Source organism: Calypte anna, chromosome 3, assembly GCF_003957555.1.
Source record: "Calypte anna isolate BGI_N300 chromosome 3, bCalAnn1_v1.p, whole genome shotgun sequence".
Classification (NCBI taxonomy): domain Eukaryota; kingdom Metazoa; phylum Chordata; class Aves; order Apodiformes; family Trochilidae; genus Calypte; species Calypte anna.
The window spans coordinates 87,058,438-87,080,838 of record NC_044246.1 but is presented as its reverse complement, the minus strand read 5'-3'; the positions used below and the strand labels follow the sequence as shown (position 1 = coordinate 87,080,838).

Sequence of the window (22,401 nt, the reverse complement as noted above, 5' to 3'; positions counted from 1 at the left end):
TATATTTAGTAATTTTACCTATTTATCATTACTGTTTCATTAAAGTTGTGTAGTTTAGTTTCCAACCCATAAGTCTCTCTCCCTTATTCTCTCTCCTTTCTCTATCAAGGAGAGAGAGATTAATAGAGAGCGTCTGTTATTCAGTTTAATCGCCGGGCCAGTGTTAAACCGTGACAAAAGGGAAAGGCATCACAAGTAAATATTAATTCCAAGTATCCCAGTATGTTTGCCCCATACTCTGCATCAAGTTATTTATCTGCAAAATGTGTTACTACACACGTACGTGTTTTTGCCACAGCAAGAATCTTTTAACTGAAGCAGTGAGAGGAATAAACTCCTTTCACTAACAATTTAGATAACAGAATGCTGCTCACTGAGCTGTTATGAACTTAGAACAAACTTCAAGATCACCTGTCACAAAACATGTTCCCCAAAATAGTCATATAGCTCTCCAGTCAAGCAAGGTAAACATCCAGGTAAGAATAAGACTCAAACTTCAATCTTACTCCAGCTTCTATGGTTTCCTTGAAGACTGCTGACCAGAAAAGATGTAGGGACTTCTTGTGTAGAAGTGTCTTTAAAGGAACCAAGCTATTTATTGATTTGTTATAATTAAAACAGATTACTTACTAAATCATTCAGAACAAAGATTGTCTTGATATGATACATTAGTCACATACAATAGTCACAACTGACTATTTGCTAGGAATGGTAGCACGAAACCATCCTAACCACCTTGCTCTTGATGTGTGGAATTGGGAATGTTTAGTTTGGAGAAGGAGGCTGAAAGAAGACCTCCTCACTCTCCACAACTACCTGAAAGGAAGCTGTAGGGAGGTGGGTACTAACCTGTTCTCTCAAGTGAATATTAATAGGATTAGAGGTCATGGCTGTATCTGAGGAAGAAATAGCTGCTTAGGGAGGTGGTGGAATCACCATCCCTGGAAGTACTTAAAAAAAAAAAAAGCAGATGAAGCATTTCAGGAGATGCTCTAGTGGGTGATACAGATACTGATAGATATATTTTATTTGGGAGGGGAGGGAGATGGAGGATGTTGACAGTTGGATCCAGTGATCTTTGAGGTCTTTTCCAACTGTGGTGAGTCTGTGATTACACCAGAACCTAAGTGTGCATTTTTCTTCATCTCAGTGACCTCATTTATCTTCCTAAACTGGGCTGCTGTTCAATCTTGTAACTTGTCTTAAAGGTGACAGGCAATAATGGTATTCTATAGCAGCAAAGGGTAGAAATTTAAAAAGGGTGCTTTTCCATTCAAAGAGCATTAGGATGATGCTACTGTTTAATTATCATCTTAAAAGGAAGCAAAAGCAAGTAACTTTGCTTTGCAAGTAATAGCAGAAGAGTTGTTCCATTTAGAACCCAGAGATACCAAAAATGTCTCTCAGTACCTAAAGGAGTCCTGCAGCAGATGCTACTAGTATTTAAATCAGTGGGTTTCAAATCTGTACCTACAGAGAAGCACTGCTCTGTAACCAAGTCCCAGCCCAGGTACAACAGCTGTCTGGTTTACAAGTCAATCTCACTGTCAGATCTCACAGTATTAGAGGGGATCGTGGGTGCCACTGTAATTTACAAGTTGTAAAGACTTTAAAGAACAAGCCCAAGAGCAGAGAAGACAAGTAGGAAGTCAAGAACAAAGGTCCATTTTACTGGAAAAGACAAAAAAAACCCACTTCAACCACTAAGAATTCAGCTGGCACCTACTTATATGTGTTGCAAATTTTTTTCAACTGGCTATCTCATAATGTACATATGTATGCCTACGATGTGAGGCAGTCAGAAAAACAGCTTTTGTCAAAGTCGAGTAGCATCTCGAGAGTATGATCAAGCTAACATAAACTCCTTTAGTTTCTCATAATAGCAAATGTTCTTTTTAACTGAAAAGAAAATACTTTTAATAAACTCACCTTAAGAGTTCATCAGAAGTAGAAACAATTTTCCAGTAAAGTGGTATACAATTAGAAGCATTAATTGCACTCTAGTTTCTACTCCATACTCCAGTACTTGAATAGGATCACTTAAGCATACATTTTGTTAACAACTCTACTGCTGCAGTCAGGATGCTATAATGCTAATGACATAGCAGACATGAAAAACATTTGATATTGGTATGCATCTCATACTTAATGGTGATCATAAAGTGCATTTGTAATAGTGTTTGGAGTTTCAAAATAACAGCCCTTGATGCAAACATGTTGCCCACTTCAGTAATGTCCACCTTCCAAACAAATACCAGCAAAGTCTTTATCACACAAGGCACAACTCCACACTATACTTACATCCTTCACAGAATACTTTCATTTATAAAGGAAGGTACTAACTGTACAACACCAAACTGTGTCCATGAAAGTATTTGATAGAGGCAGAAAACAGAAAAAATATTTTAATACCTGTTGCACAGTGATTTATCAATACAGCTGTAATTAAACTCCATAGCCATCACATCCTTGATGGGTGTTTACACTGCACATGCAGGCAAAACAAACACAATTACCTCCACACTTAAAAAACACAAACCTTTCAGTTTTCAGTTAAGCTGTTTTTTTTTTTAAGGTATCTAATTCTTAAAACAGTTAAGCCCTTTAAGAGATTAAGCAAGATAGCCATTATATGGATTGAGTGCAACACAAATCTACCTTTCTAAACTCACATAAAACAAAATTCAGTTTGGGGTTCTAGTCAGCATATGGCCTGCTAATGTTCAATACATAAATACTCACCCAATTAAGAGAAGAACTGCACAAATTGTGATGAATCCCAAAGTATATTTGAATGCAGTTTTAACCTGCTGTATATCAAAGAGAAAGTTAATATATTAAGAGAGAATAAATCCAAAGGGATTTGTTCAACAAATTATGACAAAGCATACTTCGCATAACCAGTGTTTGATAAAGAACCTCCACAGAAAACATGAGTAGTTTAGATTTAGGCAGTCTTGAAGAGTCTTATAGCTATGAGTAATGAGATTGAATTATGCTTCCACCATAAACAAAGCACTTGAGCAGCTATGGCCAGAAGCCAAGGTACATGTGATCAGTGCAAATCCACTAAAAAAAAAATTGCCAATGCTCTATTAAGGCTCTGATTAAAACTCTTCTGATGTCAAGGTTACAACTGAAGAAAGGGGGAAATTATCACTATGATTAAAAGACTCTTGGGAAAAAAATATTTTCATTTGAGAAGCTAGTATCTTACTGGCATGCATTTATTTACTTTATTCCCCAGGATGTTGTGCATATCAAAAATCTTGAATGTATTACAAAAATAACCAAGTGCTAGCTTCAGGTACATTACTACAGGTACTTCAAGAAAAATTCAACCGATACAAGAAGGAAACCAAGTGTGAGTACCTTCCATCTCAGAATCACTATAATCTTCCAACTTCCTGCTTTAAAACCTGTTCATACAGGTTTTCTATTTTATGAAAAATCTCATGCAAGACATTTCAACTTACTGTATATGAAATCAGGCTCAAATAAATTTGTAGGAAGTTGAAAGAATTCATGGTAATTCTGATGTCATGTACTTATTTCACTGAAGTTTCAGTTCATGCCAGACCACAGTGCTTAGAGTAGACTGTGTCAGACTGAGTGTTATTAAGAGCTGCCTCAGTATTTTAAAGGACCCATAGTAATAGACTTGGCAATGGTATTAAAATAGTAGTATTCAATCATTCTTGCTCTCATTTTTGACTGCATTCATTTGTCATTTCACTGCTTGATACATTTGCTAGAGTCAACTTACTGAGCACGTGTTGCCATCATCTTCTTCCTTCTCCTCATAATAGAAATAGACAAAGGGAATCCACAGAAAAACGCAGAACAGTATGATGGAGTACAAAGCTAGGAGAAATAATTTCATTAAGTGAAGAGACAAATTTACATTGGAACTTAATTTACTGCATAGTAATTCAAAGGAAATCATCAAACATTAGTTTACTCATTCTAGCTCTAATTCAAGCACTGTTATAATTGTTTACTGGACAGCATATGAATTATTACTTTTTTTCACTCCAAATTATTTACAGAATTAACCCTTTTGACTAGCCTTCAATTCAGTAGTGATAAAAAGACTAAAAGTAAACATCTGTTTGCTGATCATATACCGGACTAGCACATTGGAGAAGTAGCAGAGCTAATAGAGAGTTGAAGCAAGCTGTGCTACCTGATAAAAGAAGTTGTTCATATAAGAGGTATACAAAAATATATAAAATGTTAAGCTATTTTATCATTGGACTTTATTTTGGGGATGTTCTAGTAGTAATGCACATATATTAGAAATGGAAGGCATGATTCTGTTATTCATTCCCTCAATTCACAGAATAGAAGAAGCTGTTGCAATATAATATTGTTGCTCATCCTTTTTTTTAAAGCAGGGACTAATTGGAGATTACCACAGACATTTATCTGAGTAGCCACTAAAGAGTCATACTCTCATTATTTGCACAGGTGATCCTAGGAGACTTTAAACCAGTTTAACAGAAGTGCAGGGTTAAACTAATGTATAAGTCTTCAAATACTAACTGGCAAGTTTGAAAACATTAGAAAAGCTAGTCAAAATCAACTGGACTGATTAAGCCAGTGTTATGAATGGATGAGACCAATTTTGCATCAAGAATTTCACATTTAAGTCTTCATCTCCATGTAATGTAAGTTATATAATTTTTAGGATACCACTGTTTAGCAAAATCCTACAATATTTGAAAATATCCTATACCATGAATATTTCAGAAGTCCGTTGGGAAACTAAAAACTATCATGCAGTATGTTGTAGTATTTGCATCCCACAGGAAAGGTATATTAGAGCAGCTAACCAAGCCCTAAAACATTAAAAGTACCACACAACTTCTTGTAAATACAAAGTCACCCCCCTTTGAGAGGTTAAATATACATGCTCAGGTCCACACAAATCCTTTATCTTTGTCTATTTTTAATCTTTGCCTCATTTTGCATAACTAATTAGTGCCTTCCCATCCCCAACAAACAATGATTCTGAACTTAAGTTTGTAGCTTCTTATCTTGGCTAGTGTGCTCCTCACAGTACCCATGTTTTTAAAGAAATCTATCTCCTCATAATTTTTACTGAAGATGGTATATAAGCAAAGTATCATACCTAGAACCTAAATGAGAAACTATTTCTAAACAGAATTCATTCTTTACAAAAAATCTTCTGATATGTTATATGTATCTGCTGTTTCAGATGCCGAGTTAATACAGCAGTGACCACATGGAACAAGTTGTTGGTTAGTTCATAAACCTTCTCACATTTGCCAGGAGCATGTAATTCAAGGTTCTAAGACACATAAAACTTCTAAGACCTTTTCAGCACTTAACTGCTTCAACATTGTGAAAAATTTGAGAAAGCAAGCCTCCCTTATCTACAAGTCTGCCTTTTTTAGGCTAGTCCTAAATTCCAACTGCACTGTGCCAGTAAATTAGGCAAATTACATGCATCATTAACCAAAGATCAGAATGATCAGCCTATAGAGGTCACTCAAGCACAGAAAATATCCCCACTTCCAAGTTCTACTATACTAACTTCAGCATGTTGTTTATGGGGTATAGCTGTAGTACATTAGACAAGGCCACTGACCCACCATTTTTTCCAAAGGGATGAAGGACAAAACACTCAAATTTGGGATAATACCTATGAAATATGTGAAAAAAAAGTACCATTTACAACTACACTACCCAAACACAGGTACTACCTAAATGCTGTTGCTGCAGTAACTTAAACCAATACTAAGGGCACACAGCTCAAACTTCTGACAGTAAAGTTACTTTTTTGAATTTAAACCAACAGTGCTACCGAACACATAGCTAATCTCTATCCTGAATTTTTAATGGTTTATCACCATATTATGAAACTGTAAATCATTTTCTCTCTGCAACTGGTTTCCTGTAATTCTTCATACCGATAAGTTTTTAAGTGGTTATTTTTAAGTGGTTATTTTACCTGCTACTAGTATATTGGCACACAGCTACTCCCAATGGCTACTGACAAGCAGCTATGCTTTCCAACTGAACCTTTCACTGAATTGTCTGATTTAATTGGATTAGGGCTGTTGAATTGATACATAGTTTGTCCAGCCTTCACCAGGTTTTGAAAAAGCCACTCATAGCACAAGCATCTGAACAGCACACAGCAAGTACACAAACTTTTCAACTCTGGTTAAGAAATGCTACCAAAAGCAGTATTTTCACTTATTGCTATTGGTATGACTTTCACAAGTGCTTGGCAGCTGACTTATCAAAAAGTTTAACACACCTTATTCTTTTAAGTCTTTTTAAGCCTTGAAGCTACTCCAGGCTTCTAGGATGATTCAGTGATACCTCTCAACTCAAATGATAAACTAGGATGTTAAAACTAGCACAGTAGAGCTTAAGTCAGAAGTGATTCTACAAACCAAAACCTTTACAGGTGCCATAACAGTTCAATACCATGACCATATAAATACTGAGTTTTTTGAAATAAATAGCTGAACTATAATTACATATCAGATCTGATACCCACAGTAAAGGCATTCAGAAAAATAACTATCCTGTTTCCCAAATCCACTTTCAGTTATTTGCTGTAATATGCAAAGAAATCATGTAAAAGAAGATCAAAGACATTTCAAAATAAGGTATTTCATTCAGTAAGAATGGAATTCTGTTGAACTAAGTATTGTTACATTCCAATACCCTCACTTGCTTCCTTTTCTACACCGAATGGCTCACAGAAAAATAATGTTTAATATATTGTCTGTATTTAAAAAGTTTAAATGCAAGTCTAAGCAGCTCTAAATAGAGTACTGCTGAGAATTATTGACAATCTCTAAGTTTCACATCACATAATCTTCTCTTCACTGTCAGTGTAAAGAAAACCAATTACTGTCCAGATTAGCCTTACTAAAATGTTAAATTACTCCACTTCACACAAATTCATGATTAACTCAATCCAATCCCAAAGTTCTCTCCAGGAATTTATCAAATTAAGGAAAAAATCCATACTGGTTTAACAATGTCACATCAGCAGGCAAACAATAGAGAAGAAGTCAGCCTAGAATTTTAGCAACCCAATAAAATAAAGTGTTGAACCCTCTGAAAAACTGAGTAAAGCAGGGCATGATGGACAGAACCTTTTAAAGGATAACATATGGCAAACTAACTCAGTAATTTGAAGCTAAATATTACCCACTTCCTTTTGTATACTCTACCCTCAACTACCAAACCAAAATGCTTCAACTCACTGAAAGCTTATTTGGCAGCAACTGAATTATTTTCTTAGAAATTACCTCAGTAGTCAAAAACCACTCTGAAGTAAAGTGAAGAACCCCAAAGTGCCACTAGGCTTCTTGAAGAGAACAAGAAGTAGCTTCTGGTCTTTATTTCAAAAAAGCTAAGCCACATTAACAGAAGATACTTGTTTTCATATTATGAAGATAAGGAAGAAAAGTTAGTAAAACTAACTGGTAATACTGCCAAACTAATCACAACTTGTGATTATACTTTATTATACTTGTATTATACTACAGTATACTTAGTGCAATAGTAAGGGTAACCTGACATTGAAGACTTATCTAATCTTGCTTGGCCAGTTAGTTCTGTGAAATAGCTTTCAGTTTTCACCCTCACCTAAGAAATTATTAGCTCAGATTTTTCTTTATCAAATTGGGCTTTGTCTTAAGCTAAACTAGATTCCTCAAGCTGAAACTCAGCATGTAAAGTGTACTACGGAAGTTGCTCCTAGCTTCAAGTCTCCTTTACCCTACAATCCATTCCTGACTCCAGGTATGGACAAAAGCCACACTACAGAGCTGGATCATGTTTCCACATTAAAGCTTAAATACACAGCTACTCTGTGACATCAAGACTGCACGTAACTAAAATATTCACACATACTTATTTACTTCTAACCATAGGCACTCCAAAACAGAATAATGTGATTCAGTGTTCTACACCAATAACAAAAATCAGAATCTCACTTGACCACAGCAGTTCAATGATGAAATACCTGCCTTAGTGATCATTAGAGGCAAGGAAAGGGCCAGTTTCCTCCCTCTCCACTATGCACCTGTCATTAAAACTTTGTGCAGCAGCTCCACTGTTGCTAGACCTTTATCTGGATCACCTTAACACACCACACTGGCACAATAGCCACTAATCTACCAATCTTGCAGCACAGGCAGCCAACAGTACTTTGTGCTGTATTAGGCACAAATTCCTTCCTAAAGAATGCCATAGAATCTTACAATTTTCAGGGTTGGAAAGAACATTTAAGATCATAGAGTTCCAGCCCCTCTGTCACAGGTAGGGACACCTCCCACTAGATCAGGTTGCTCAGAGCCCTGTCCAGCATGGCCTTAAAAACTTCCAGGGATGGGGCTTCCAACACCTCTCTGGGCAACCTGTGCCAGTGTCTCACAACCCCCATGGTGAAGAACTTCTTCCCAACTTCCCATCTAAATCTGCCTTCCTTTAGTTTGAATCCATTCCCCCTAGTCCTATCACTACCCAACATCCTAAAAACTCCCTCACCAGCATTCTTGTAGGCCCCTTCATATACTGGAAGGCTACAATGAGCTCTCCTCACAGCCTTCTCCTCTCCAGACTGAATAACCCCAACTCTCTCAGTCTGTCTTCATAAGAGAAGTGCTCCAGCCTCTGCTGTCACTACCAGAAGAAGGAAGGCAGTTTCTGTTCCTTTTGACTCAAGGTGGTCTCCCCAGCACTACAGAATAGGAGCACTGTGCCCAGTTCTGGGCTTCCCAGTACAACTGAAACACATACTGGTTGAGTCCAGCAAAGAGCAACAATAATTAAGGGCTTTGGGGCATCCAAGAGAGGTAGGACTGGTCAGCCTGGAGAAAAGAATGCTTTTGGAGCATCTTATCCATGTGTACAAACACTTGTATTGGGTTTGAAGACTGACAGACCTCTCAGTAGTGCTCAGGAAAGGACAAAAAGACAATGAGCACAACCTGAAATATAGGTATTTTTATTTAAACAACTTTTATTCTGCCTGAGCTCAGAAACTGGAACAGGCTACTCAAAGACATAGTAGATTCTCCATCCTTGGAGATACTCAGAATTCAGTTGAAAACTGCAATAAACGAGCTGCTGCAAATCTCCAGAGTGCCCGTTCCAACCTCAGCTCTTCTATGAGCCTAAGTGAATTTCTACCAATTTTGAAATTTGGCTTAGAACACCAAAATCATTCACCAAATACCAATGATGTCCCAAGCAAGAGGATAAAAATCACAATAGCATGCTTCTGCAAACAGGACACTTTCCAGCACAAATAGTGCACTTCAAGACAGCATTAACTTCAAAACTTCACACTGTTTAAACTATTGACTAGAAAAACTGAGCCAAGTTAATTCCAGGTGCAGCTAAAGCTCTGTTTGTCAGAGTTGTGACTGCCAGCAGATCTGTGGAGCTATAATGGTTTTCCCTGAGGGTTCTTCAGTGGAGACCTTGGGAAATCCCCAGTTGGAAACCAATACCTTCAGGCAGTTCAGAAGCCTGCCAGGGAGTCACCTCCACCTAAAATGCAACATAACCAACTTCAGTTGCAGTTTTCTGTCTTATAGACATGATATGAAGCCACCAAGTGCTTTACTGAAAGAACAAAAGTTCTCAGCCAATCCTGACCTGTAAAAGCTGTTTTGTATTATGCATATTGTATTATGCTCCAGTAGCATATTTTATATCAACCATGAGATAGGATCTGCATACGCAGCAAGATACAGCATCAGACTCGTTGCAGAATTTTCCATCCACCATGACTGCTTTGCTGCTGCTTCGTCCTTAACTTCACCTTAAAAGTGCTCTCTAGAAGATACAGACTTTCAGTGCATTTCAAGATTATTTAACACAACTTGAAGGCAACTTTATTTACATGCAGTAGCATAAACTCCAACTTACACTCACTGTTACAACAATTATCCTATTAGCTCTGTTGAAAAGCCTGTATTGTACAGTAATTTTGTAAGACTGTAACAGAAAAAAGTGAATTTGAAAGCAGCTTTGTATTTGCTTTTCCCAAGCAAAATAATTCCTTTTAGGAAGTTAGGTGAAGTCTTAGAAGTGACACTGCAATTATTTTTTTTTTTTAGTTAGAATTGAAAAGGAATTTAAGCTCATAGTTGAGGTAGTAAAACATTGTTCTTCCTAAGAAACTTCAAAAGATTTATCAGTTACTTTCAATAAGACAGGCAATTGATCTAGTTAATTTTTTTTTTTTCTTCAGAATTTATGAACCTTTCATACAAGCTAGTTTCCCATGGGTAAGCACCTAATTGCCTGTTGTTCTGCTCGCTGAAAGGGCTGTGTATTCTCTGGAAAGCTAACCTTCAAACTCAAAGGCCTTGCAGGAACAAACCAAGTGACAAAGCTATTTCCTTCACCCTAACTCCCCTATGACCTTATGGCCTGACAGACTGCTACAGCTTTCATTATTGCACTTCTATGGACCTCAGTTTTAAATCAAGGACTGCTCTTTACTCTGTCTCAGAGGTCCATCTTATGATACAAAATGTTTTGAAACTGAAGTTTGAAGCACTACCACTGAATTGATTCACTGTATAGCCAATACAACCATTCTTGCCACAGACTTTAAGGAACCTTCAGCAAGAATTCCTTTGTGAAGTTTCTTTTAAAGATGTTTTTCAGAGAACATATCAAGTCAAAATGACTCATTTTCTACTCCTTTGCACCATATCAATACAAAGACACCTTAACTATGAGAAATTTAATCCTGGTAGCAGTTCAAGTACATTACAGAAATATTCCCTTTATCATGTTTTGATTTGTTTTCTTTGTCCTAGTCGTATGCAAGGGCAACTAGGAACAACAAAGTATTAGTAAGTAGAAAAAAAAACAAAACATCTTTAAGAACTGGGAAGATTTCAAAGAGAGTATCAGAGTTCAATACAGGCCCTCATATTCCTTTGAGAAACTACAAAAGTCTCAAGAATATTCTTCCATCACACAAAACTTCCAGATGTTACATAACGGTGCACTATACAACATCAATACTAATAAGTTGCTCAAAACAATGCTTGGTTAAATACTCCTTCACTTCTCCTGAGAAGAACCAAAGATGAGTGTCTTTTCCAAGATACATTTTTTCCACATATTAAAAAATATCTTAAAACAATTTTTCCTCAACACTGCAAGAAAAGACATTGTTTTCCCCAGTGAAAGCTAAGGAATACAAAACAGTAGTGAATTTCAAGTCAATATCACACACTTGTTTGAAGCAGAATAGTTAAAACACTCCACCACAGTATGTGTCAATAAGACTTTTAATTTATGTTCTGGCACATAGCTTCTAAAAAAAAAACCACAAGAAAACCAAAAAACAAAAAACCAACCCCATACCACACTTATTATGCATCACACTAACAACTTTGTAAAAAACAAAACACAGCTTTCCCTACATTTAGTAACAGCTTTCTCAGTGAAATGCAATACAGGCAGTGAAGTAATCCTCAATATTCTAAACCATCAGTTAAACTTCAGCCTGAAAATTCTTGCCACAATTAAAAGTAATTTGACTTGAAGGGAAGTGACCTAAGTGTACCAATTATTCATGCTCTAAGTTGCCAATATAGCTACAGGAGGCTGGTAACATCTATGTAGTTATAGCATTTTAAGGAGGGATTAATAAAATACTGATATTCAGTCAAAACCAAAACAATAAAGTTTAAGACTTGAGTCCTGCTCATCCTGATTATTAAAGAAAATATGCCAAGATCAAATTCTTTTATAAGAGGATACAAACAGAAGAAAAAATAAAGAAAAGGAATATTTTAAGACTGGAAGAGTTGCTTAACTTATTCCTTCTCAGCTTTCATTTCACTATGCTGTACAACAGCAGCAGGGGGAATAGACCTAATGATGCAGGAGAGCATTAAGTTGTGGTTTTTACAAAGGAATGCTGGAGACTGCTGAAAATAAGTTACCTATCAGTGTTCACTTCAGTGTAACTCTAGTTATAAAAATGTACATCAATTTTCAAAGACTGTAAAAGAAAATACTTTTAAAGTGATCTTTAAATCTCTACCACCATCTGGAGGATTTGCTATGAAATAAGACACGAGTCCTACAGTATTTCAGGTAGACCAAAGTAGGCCAAAACCAAAAGTAATTTCTCAGGTCCAAGCTCAAATCTACTACAAAAGTAAATTGAGGATTTACTAAGACATCTTGCTTTAAAAAGGGACTCAGCCCAAAACATTTTATGGAAAATCATCCATCCCTTTCAATGGTGGATTTCACAAATCTATAGCAAATGGTCCACAGAAGCATTTGAAGATTATTCCGCATTAGGAGTTGTGAAATACTTGATCGAGACCTTAGCACCCAACAAGAGCAGAAACCAAATACAAAGCAATTCCACTATTCTACAGAGAAGAGTCTTTCTGGAACATTAACTAGTATTTAAAAAGTTAATTTTTTAGGAGAGAAAAGTTTTACTACTTTTGGCTTTAAATATCACTCAACACGAAACTGCCTATTCTAGTTTCTGTTGCCATCACTGGCAGGCAGCAAGTACTCTAACTTAACAAAAAGAAACCACTGTTCAGAATAGGTTATTTCCTGATCTAATACATAAATAAATAAATAAATAAATATTTATATACCCAAGAGCCAACCCAAGTCCTCTAAGAGAAAAAGCTTCAAGTCTTGGGAAATGTCAGCAAAAGTAGGCAACTAACTCTGAGTTCATATCATTAACTGGACAGGCATTTCACTCAAACTATAGTAAGCACCATTCTCCTATAGCTGCCTCTTAACTAAATTCAGCAGTAGAACTTTTTATAAGTTTCATAAAGACAACTAAAATAAACTGATCTAAAACCACATGTGTCCCTTAATAGACTTCTAAATACACACACAGGAAACATGTTAAAAGTATTTTCTATAACAGAAGTCATTAGGCTTTTCACAGAACTGCCTTCAGTATCCTTGTACTTTTAGGGGGCTCTTGAGTGTAAAAAAATTCAAAGGCCACTAGCTGTAAAATTAATGTTTAACCAAGCAAGAATAATCTAGTATGACCCCTAAAAAAATCTTGCCTTTAGAAGTCCTATTAATTGAAAAAATATTAAAAGCAGAAGTTAAAAATACTTACTGTAATATCCATAAAGTACAGTGTCTTCAATTTGTCTTGAAACATTAGCATCTGCCCAGTCCTAGTAATAAAGGAAAGAAGCATTTAACATCAAATAAAATAACAGAACACTTCATTCAAGTGCATTCTTATGGAACTGAACTACTCTTATCAAAAGCCTAAGAAAAACCACTAGGCACCATTTTAAGTATTCCAATTTAAGTTCAAGTTAATTCACCTAACAGACAACTAAAGAATCTGCTCCATTTCACAAGACAGATGCTGCAGTAGTAACCCCACTCATTATGCTCATTTTGGCTGTAACCTCCTACTTAAAACCTCTTTTTTTCATTTTAATAATCCTTAGTTACCATACATAATATTGTCAATGCACAATTGAAATAAAATTAGTCAATTTTTTGCATCTCACATTTTAGTACATTTACTTTTATTCAGTGTTTAGCATTTAATGGCACTCAATACTTTTTTTACAAAAATGCAGTTACTGAGTCTGAAGCTCAATCTCAAGAGTATTTCAAAATGTTTTGTGAAAGACAAGGTAAGATTACAAGAAGAAGGTTCTTTGCAGTTCCAGCCCTTTTTTTCTGGACTCTAAGCACTTCAGTAGACTGTTAGTAGCACTAAGTTTTAAACTCAAGTCCTTGCATGAACAAAGCCATCCTCAGGATGAGTGTTCTATAAAGCCCAACATATATGTTTGGCAGTAGCATGATACATTAGAAAAGACTACATGGAGAACTAAGCTGCATGGGTTGCTCAGCTCAACAGCTGGAAGCATTAGATTTCATTTTATAATTAACAAGTTTTCATCTGCTTTGCAACTCTTCAGAAAATACACAGAGGGACCCAATCAAGTCAAGGATCCACTCATTTTGAGGTCAATATCTCTCAATTTAAAAAGTACTAGTTTGTATCATTAAGGATGACATTGGGATTTTGAGGCTGCTCTTTTAGTAATTCCCACTTGAGCCTCTTATCCACATTACAGAATTTAGTCACAGAAATAGTACCACAGACTGGATTATGGGAACACATTCTAGAAAGGCCAGATAATCAAGGTAAATGTCTTCTAAATGCAACTCACAAGAAATGATAGAGTAAAATTTGATACACAGAATTTACTTTGTTAGGACTTCAAATTAGGAAGAACAACAGATCCTGTACAGATGGCCCTTTTTAAAATATATAAAACATCTATTTTTTTTCAAACATGCGAGTCTAGATACAAGTAGTATGTAAACACTTCTTTCAAGACAATACTTCATTTCCTGCTACTATTGCATTTGGCAACACTACCAGAGAATCACTTATAAAAGAAAACATAGAAAACAATGGCTACAGAGTGTTGACAAAGGTGCAAACAAGTGAACATACAGAAATAAGCATATGGCAGTTTCATAGATGGAAGATTTTACAGATGAAAAAGAAAATTGAGTAGTATATTATGCTAATTCCCCCAGTATCTTGATAGCAGGGTATCTTAAGATCATGATAGAATAATTTGGGTTGCAATAGAACTGAAAGATTGAGCTCCAAACCCCCCTTGTTATGGGCACTGACACCTTCCATTAGACCAGGCTGATAAAAGCCTTATCCAACCTGGCCTTGAACACACAGAGAGGGGTCATCCACAACTCCTCTGGGCAACCTGTCCCAGTGTCTCGCCACCCTCACCATTAAAAAAAAAAATTCATTTCCAGTCTAAATTTACCCTTATGGTTTAAAACTGTTATACCTTAATGTGTCACTGCAGGCCCTGGTGTGTTTCTCTATCTTTCTTACAAGCCCTCTTCATATATTGAAAGGCTGTTCCAGGGTGTCCGAGGAATGCTCTCTTCCCCAGCCCAAAGCAGCCCAGCTCTCTCAGCCTGTGCGCACTTGAGATTTTTTCCTCCACTCTGACCATTTCTGTAGCCATGCTCTAAGAGCTCTATGTTTGTCTTCTACTGTGGGCCACAGAACTGGACAGTGTGCAGAGCTCAGAGCACTTCTATTACAGAATAGCTCTGACTAAAACTTAACACAAGAATGGCAAATAGCTTTTTATTGTACTCGGTTGTAGCTGACAAGTTTATTGTCAGCAACACTCAAATTAGCTTTAGAAAATAGTACCTTAACACAGATATTAGAAAAAAAAAATTTGGATTATTGGATACTATGCAGACCAGTAAAGCTTAGACACTAACTCTATGCAAGTCTTGACTTCCTGACTTAGGCAGTGAAGCTCTTTACATAACACCAAAGGGCAGACTGTTGTCCTGAAGTTCCTAATAAAGAAGTCATACACTTATCAAGAAGCCATAATTCTTAACAGAAAGTAGTGGGAAAATATATATCAAATCTTACCACAGAACTACAGGAGACCTATCTGTGCATGCTAGTATTTAGACCCTACAGTGTCCAAATATGATAACATTGATATACTTTCTTTGAACACTAGAAAAAGTTGATGTTTTCCAGAACTGTACTACTTAGTCCTGGGGAACTGTTTAGAGAATGGAAGTCAAAATAAAACCCTAGCTCTACTGGTAATTGCACCCAGTCAGAAGGCTGAAGTCAAGTTTTCAGTCCCATCCCGTTTTTCTTCTCCAGGAGAGGAAGGTGAAGTTTAAGGAAGGGAAGTGTTTTGTAATCATCTTTGGCAGTCTGCCTAAACTCCCATGAAATATGGGGTTTGATGGCATACCATAAACACTACATTTTTACCTTAAAAGATCAGCACTACCTTCCTTCATGTTACTATATTAAGATTCCCAGTAAGCCACTTTACATTAAGCTGTTAAGTTCACTGTTTGAAATAAATTATCACCCAACCAGAATTTCAGTAGAAAGTTATACATGCATTTTGTCATCTAATTAGCAAAAAGGAAGGAAAAAGGTATTTTAGTAGAAGGGACAGAAGCAACAGCTTATGTCAAGTATCTGTCAGGTACATAATCAGCCAAATTTGCAAAGACTGTCAGGTTCAAGCATAACAGCATTTCAAAGGAAAACTTTCTAGGCATTTGTATGAAAATACACCATGAAAGAATTTGATTGTAGTAAGTTAATATACACAGAGAATATTGAAGTCTTTAAATTGCATAGTGTTAGAAACTAAGAAAATGCATTGCTTTTAATCATGCCTAAGGGAAAGCCAGAACTGAAGAGGTGGCACTTTTTACTTCCAAGTAAAAGGTCTCTCCTGCAAGCTATGGAGACATTCAAAACTTACATCAACCAACAATAACAAAGAAAAGCAACAGTAACACATGAAGTTTGAGTGACACGGATACTTTACAGGAAGACGTAGCTACCAATTGAAATACAAAAGGGCTTAACTGCCTAAAAGCTGTTTCTCCTCCAACTCCAAAAACTATTGATAATATTTATACTAGGATGTAGAATTTCTAAACATCATAGTTGCTTCTCATTTTGTTGATAAAATAGCGTACAGGACCAGAGTAACATACCCGGAATATACATACAGACTATTAAAACTGGTAAGTTATCTTCCCTAAAAGATTTAAAAAATGCAAAGATGCACACACTTCACCATTGTGTAAAAATGTGTGAACGCACAAACTCTGCATTACTCCACACAAGAATAATATATAATGAAAGCCAATTTTATAGTATGTCTACTCTGTCAGCTTTCACTTGGCTGCTGAAGACCCACATTTAAACAAATGAAGTAAAATCCTTACTCACTGAAAAATCATCCATATGCACACACCCTTGGCAGCTCAGAAGCAGTAACCAGTTCACCTGAGCTGTTTCAAGAGCTAGTGACAGCAGCTCAAAAGCAAGCAGCACTGCTACCTAATCAATGTCAGAGCTCTGACATTCTTGGCAGCACTGCTACTGTATCAAATTGATAGGCATAAGAATTCATGGTACAAGCACATCCAGGACTCAGTTAAGAACTCCTCTAGACAGCTCCTGGATCTAGTCTGTTTTCTTCTTTATCCATTACAGCCCAAGCTTGCAATATATACAGGAAATACCTCAGAAGCACAACAGATTACAGAGCCGAGAATTCATTAATGCCTTCAACAGCAGTTTAAGATGTAAGGAAATGTGACCACAAATTCTCTTAAGATCTGCAGAATTCAAGCACTTTTGCTGTACTTTGTTCCGTTCCATGGAATTCAGCAAGCATACATCATGTCACCTTTAAAATCCTTGCAGCAATGCATTGTATTATAGGTAAGGGAATCAACAAATTGCAAGGATTTGTCTCCTGAGTAGGATGGCCTATATTGAGATATTACTCTTAATTATTCCTTATCACAAGTCATGTTGAAGGATTCACAAAATTTAAATACAATTAGAAGCATAAAAAGTAAATTAATTAGTATAATGTTACTATGTAAATAAGGATAGAAAAAAAGGCAGGTTAAGATACTTCCATTTACTTAAGTGTGTAAGTCAAAGCAAAGCTTCCCCAAAATTTTCATAATTACATTGAAAAAATCAGTTATGAGCTTTCTCCCTCCCCATAATCACTGAGCAATCAATCCTTGAGCAATCTTCTTTGTCACAGCAATGGTATCCAGTTAGTGACTTATGTTAGTAAATTTCAAATATGTATTACTCAAACTATGCAGATAACTTCCCCAAACAAAGACAGCACAAGTTAATCTGATTTTTTACCTTCCCCACTTTCTGGTCCATGGCCATGAATGTCATTCCTCTGTGTTAAATGGGACATCTCTACAGTCACTGCTGGGCTACACAACAATTTCATGAGTTGCCAGAGAATAAAGTTGCCAGTTGGCAGGGTTTTTTTATGAACTAACGTTTTACCTACAGAGAATAAAATCCACATCTGCTACCTGGCTCTGCCTCAAAAATTCACCAAGAAGAACAATTTGGCAGAGACTTAACTCACTTTGGCATTCCAAAACAACTAAGGATTCTTGGCAGGGTCATAGCTCTTCAGACCCCAGCATCAGATGCAGCGCCTTGGAGGTTCTAAGAAAGAATGGTCCAGAGGAAGGGCACTAGTTTCTTAGATTTATGGTGAAACTGATTCAATCTGTTCTTCTTGTGAAGCAGAAAAGCAGCACATGTTACACAGAACAATGTTAAAAGCTTTAAAAATCCACCAAAATCTCATATTAAGACACTGTCAACCTTTTAACTTCTGCAAGGCAGTATGGAACAATTTTATTTCAATAGTTATCAGCAGCATCTACAAACAATAGGCACTAAGCAGGACCAAAACCCTTCAAAAGTATAGGCAAAGATAGTTTGAAGAAATAAAAGCCCTATCACAAGCATGAAAGCTTGCTTTCAGGTACAATATTTAAAAATAACCTACTCACTTCACCTTATCACAGCACAAGGCCATTAAGAAGTCTAACTCAAGAAGTATTTCAAACACAGTAATTTTCCTTTCATTTATCATACTTAAGTAAGACTGTAGTGACTACATGAGCACTTTTTGACCTTCTACTCACAGGTTTGTTTTTCAAGTCAGGGAACACATACATTAACAAAACAGGACTCCTTTGCAACAAGAAATTATGCTGAGTGGCCAACAGGTGAGCATCTTTCAGCTAGGCCTAGTTATATCATTATTTCTCTAGCTAGTCAGGCTCCACATACTTCTTAATACTTATTATTCACATTGAACTGCTAATATCATCATGACATATGAAGTTACTCTTTCATCTTCTAATCTATTTTAATTCTGAACAAACAAGGTCTGAAGACAGAAACTTTTAACAATAGCTGTATCACTCAGTGGCACCACTGAATAGATTAACACAATAAAAGTCACATCAAAGTTCAAATCTAACGGCTTCTTGTGACTTGCATTTGCATAAATATCAGCCTCAAGGCACAGTATTGGCAGCAAGCTTGTTCTGAAGCATCAAGGATCTGGCAGGACTCAGGCTGTCCTTTAGAAGTAGGGATAGAGGGCAACAAAGTCTTTGATTCTAGTGTGCAGGCATTTACCATCTGCTTCTCATTTGTTATGGGATCATCTCTTACTACAGCCAAGCAGGCTCCAAGCTAACTTGTTATTCAAATCATTAATATGTTCCCATTTGGCATGTTTTTAATGGTCATGTCCTCACCATAACACTGGGTCACTGCTTCAAGAAAACTCTGGGAAAAGTAAAAAAGTCAGTGCTTTAAGTATGGGAAAGAACTCATACTTACAATAATGCTTAGAACAGACTACAGTGAGTCTCATCTCAGTGAGTCCCATCTCATTAAGAGCTCATTTTGCACAGCTTAAGTTTATAAAAACAGTAGATCAGTTGCTATCAGCCAAATTGTACTACTGTATGTCCCTCCCTCACATTTTTTCCAGCTTTGCCTCTTTAAAAAAGTGATCAGTAACTCAGGCTCTACATTATAAGTATGGATGGTACACGTAGTCCCTTTAGCACAGTAGAAGAAATGAGCATTTGGAAATTACTACAGTATTAAAAATAAAGAACAGAAGTGAAAACTGAAATTTAATTCAAACAAGCAGAGCTCAGTGTTGTATTCCCATCACTAGTTTTCAGCTTTCAAAAAAAACCCAAACAAAACTAAACATAAACAACTAAGGGACTAAAAAAGGTATTAGCATCGACAGAATCAAGAGCATTCTCTTTCAATACAAGTCCTTCTTCTGAAGGGGCAATTAGCATTTTTAAGTCCATACCTTAAATGTACCATTTTGATTTTTCATATATGAAACCAGAAAGATGTCCACTGGTAGTAGCGCTGATGAGATAAGAGCAACTGCCAATGCAAAGATAGCAGTTATGGTAGAAATAACTTCACTTTCCCGCCGACTTTGATACTTGCGCACGTAAACCCAGCAGAAAATTAGAATAGCCTGAAATACACAGGGAAAGATACTTATGAGTTGTGTAATAAGAACGTCAAAAAGGTCATGAAGTTAGAACCCATATCTTGGCCCTGACTACTGGCACTGCATCAACACACCTTTCACCTGAGCCCTTAGGAATCAGTGTTATGTTCACCACACACAATTCACTCTTTGAACCTTCGCTGCCGCAACAGCAGCGCTCACACACGAAGCCGGCTGCACACACAAACAACCAGCGCTGATCACCCAGGCGAGGAGGCAGGACAGCCCCACGCCCTCAGACTCCGCTCTACCCTACGGCTCCACCACCACAGGGGCACCACAGGAGCTGCCGAGGGGGAACAGGCCGAGCGAGGAGGCCGGGGGGAGGCACAGAGCTGGAACAGCGAAGGACCGAGTAAGGAGGAGCAGAGGGGAAAGCGGGGAGGCTGCTATCCCCAGGGAGGGGAAGGGGTGTGTGACTGCGGCAGCCGGGCGGGCAGGCCGAGACCCGGACGACAAAGAGCCGCCTCTCACCAGCAGCGCCAGGCCGAAGAGACACCATCCCGTCATCAGCTCAGAGGTGGCCGCCGCCATCTTTGCTTCCGTCACAGCAGCCAGCACCCCCTCCCGAGGCGGAGCGTTTTAAAAGGGGCGGGCATCACGTCACCATGGTGACCATGCTTAACAACTGCGCAGCGCGGCCGGAGCGTGACGTCATTTGTCTGTGGGTGACTGCTTTTGCTTTAATTGTCAGCCAGTGGCTCCTGCGCCGGTTTGGCTCGTCCAGCTATGGGGCGCAGCGAAGGGCTGGTAGTCAGGGGCCCGCCAGGCAGGCACTGTCACTGTAAAGCGAAAAGGCGTTGTAAACGCGCTCGTTGTAAAGCGAAAGAGGCGCGGCTGGAGGGGTAAAGTGAGGAGAGGCGGCAGCCGCCGCTGTCCGGAGCCCACCCACTCACTACGGGGGGTTCGGCACCGCCCGGCTACCAAGCGCACGGGCGGATGGTGGGGGGATAGGGGCCTCAGGGTGAGCTCCGCCCCGCACGGCATGGGCCGCGGCGAGGGGACGCTGACAGGTGCGCCTGGGCGGGACCGCCCTGCTCCCGCTTGGGGTTCGCCTGTGTCTACCCGTGTTGGGGCCGGCAGGCAGATGCAGGGAAATGCTCGGACCCTGGGCTACCTGCTGACGGGGCAGCAGGCGAGGAAAGAGGAGGTTTGGAGAAAGGGAGAAGATTGCACTAAAATATCAAGCATTTCCAACATTTTACTTGTTACTTTGTAACAGTGTTTTCCTGAAAGCGGGGCCAGGTCACCCTGTGTGCAATAAACCTATCCACACAGACTCGAGATATTTCCTTTAATTTCCAGTTCTGCGCAGAAAAGGGATGAGGGTGGGATCCCACAAAGCTAGCTCACCATCCCGGAACACAAGGGCTACTTTTGTACACTGAAACCTGTGAGAACTATCTTTTGGTATATTCTGTCACTCATATACGTGATAGGTTAACCAGTTCTTCATTGCAATTTAAAGGGAGTGTTAAAAAATTTCACTATGCATTCTCGAAGGACAGTGGGCTTTTTGTTTGTAAGGGTCCCTCTAGTCTATGGGTGGGTATTTCAGTAAGCTAGTAATACATTAATATGCTAATAATACATTATTATTGTATGCCCAGTTCGTCAGTGTTTTCTATCTACTGCTCAAGAGTATAACCAAGGTGAGTTATAGAATCATAGAATTGGCTGGGTTGGAAGGGACCACAGAGATCATCGAGTCCAACCCTTGAACCACCGTTGCTAGACCATGGCACTGAGTGCCACATCCAGTCTCTTCTTAAATATCTCCGGGGATGGAGAATCCACTACTTCAGTGGGCAGCCCATTCCAATGCCTGATCACTCTCTCTGTGAAGAAATTATTTCTAATATCTAACCTAAACTTCCCCTGGCACAACTTAAGACCATGCCCTCTTGTCTTATTGAAAGTCGTCTGGCAAAAGAGACCAACCCCCACCTGGCTCCAACCTCCTTTCAGGTAGTTGTAGAGAGCGATGAGGTCTCCCCAGGTCTCTCCCTGGCGACTCTGTTCCTGATACAGGCCAGGATGCCATTGGCCTTCTTGGCCACCTGAGCACACTGCTGGCTCATGTTCAGCTTCCTGTCAATCCAGACTCCCAGGTCCCTCTCTGTCTGGCTGCTCTCCAGCCACTCTGTCCCCAGCCTGGAGCTCCCCATGGGGTTGTTGTGGCCAAAGTGCAGGACCCGGCACTTGGCTGTGTTAAACCTCATCCCGTTGGAATCAGCCCAACTCTCCAGTCTGTCCAGGTCCCTCTGCAGAGCCCTCCTGCCTTCCAGTTGATCCACACTTCCCCCCAGCTTAGTGTCGTCTGCGAATTTGCTGATGATGGACTCAATCCCCTCATCTAAATCATCAGTGAAGATATTGAACAGAACTGGGCCCAACA

At 38.4% G+C, this 22,401-nt stretch overlaps 1 protein-coding gene across 1 annotated transcript in view; it reads right to left on the bottom strand.

The window, feature by feature from the left end:
- The window catches only part of LMBRD1 (LMBR1 domain containing 1), a 72,023-nt gene extending 51,444 nt beyond the window's left edge, over positions 1-20,579 (bottom strand). Inside the window, exons 1-5 of the mRNA XM_008502297.2 lie at positions 20,478-20,579; positions 19,791-19,967; positions 13,145-13,205; positions 3,767-3,864; positions 2,743-2,810 (exon numbers count right to left, since the gene is read on the bottom strand). Coding sequence (XP_008500519.1) covers positions 2,743-2,810; positions 3,767-3,864; positions 13,145-13,205; positions 19,791-19,967; positions 20,478-20,537 — 464 coding nt within the window. The 5' untranslated portion in view covers positions 20,538-20,579. The remainder of the gene's footprint in view (positions 1-2,742; positions 2,811-3,766; positions 3,865-13,144; positions 13,206-19,790; positions 19,968-20,477) is intronic.
- Between the last annotated feature and the right edge of the window lie 1,822 nt (positions 20,580-22,401).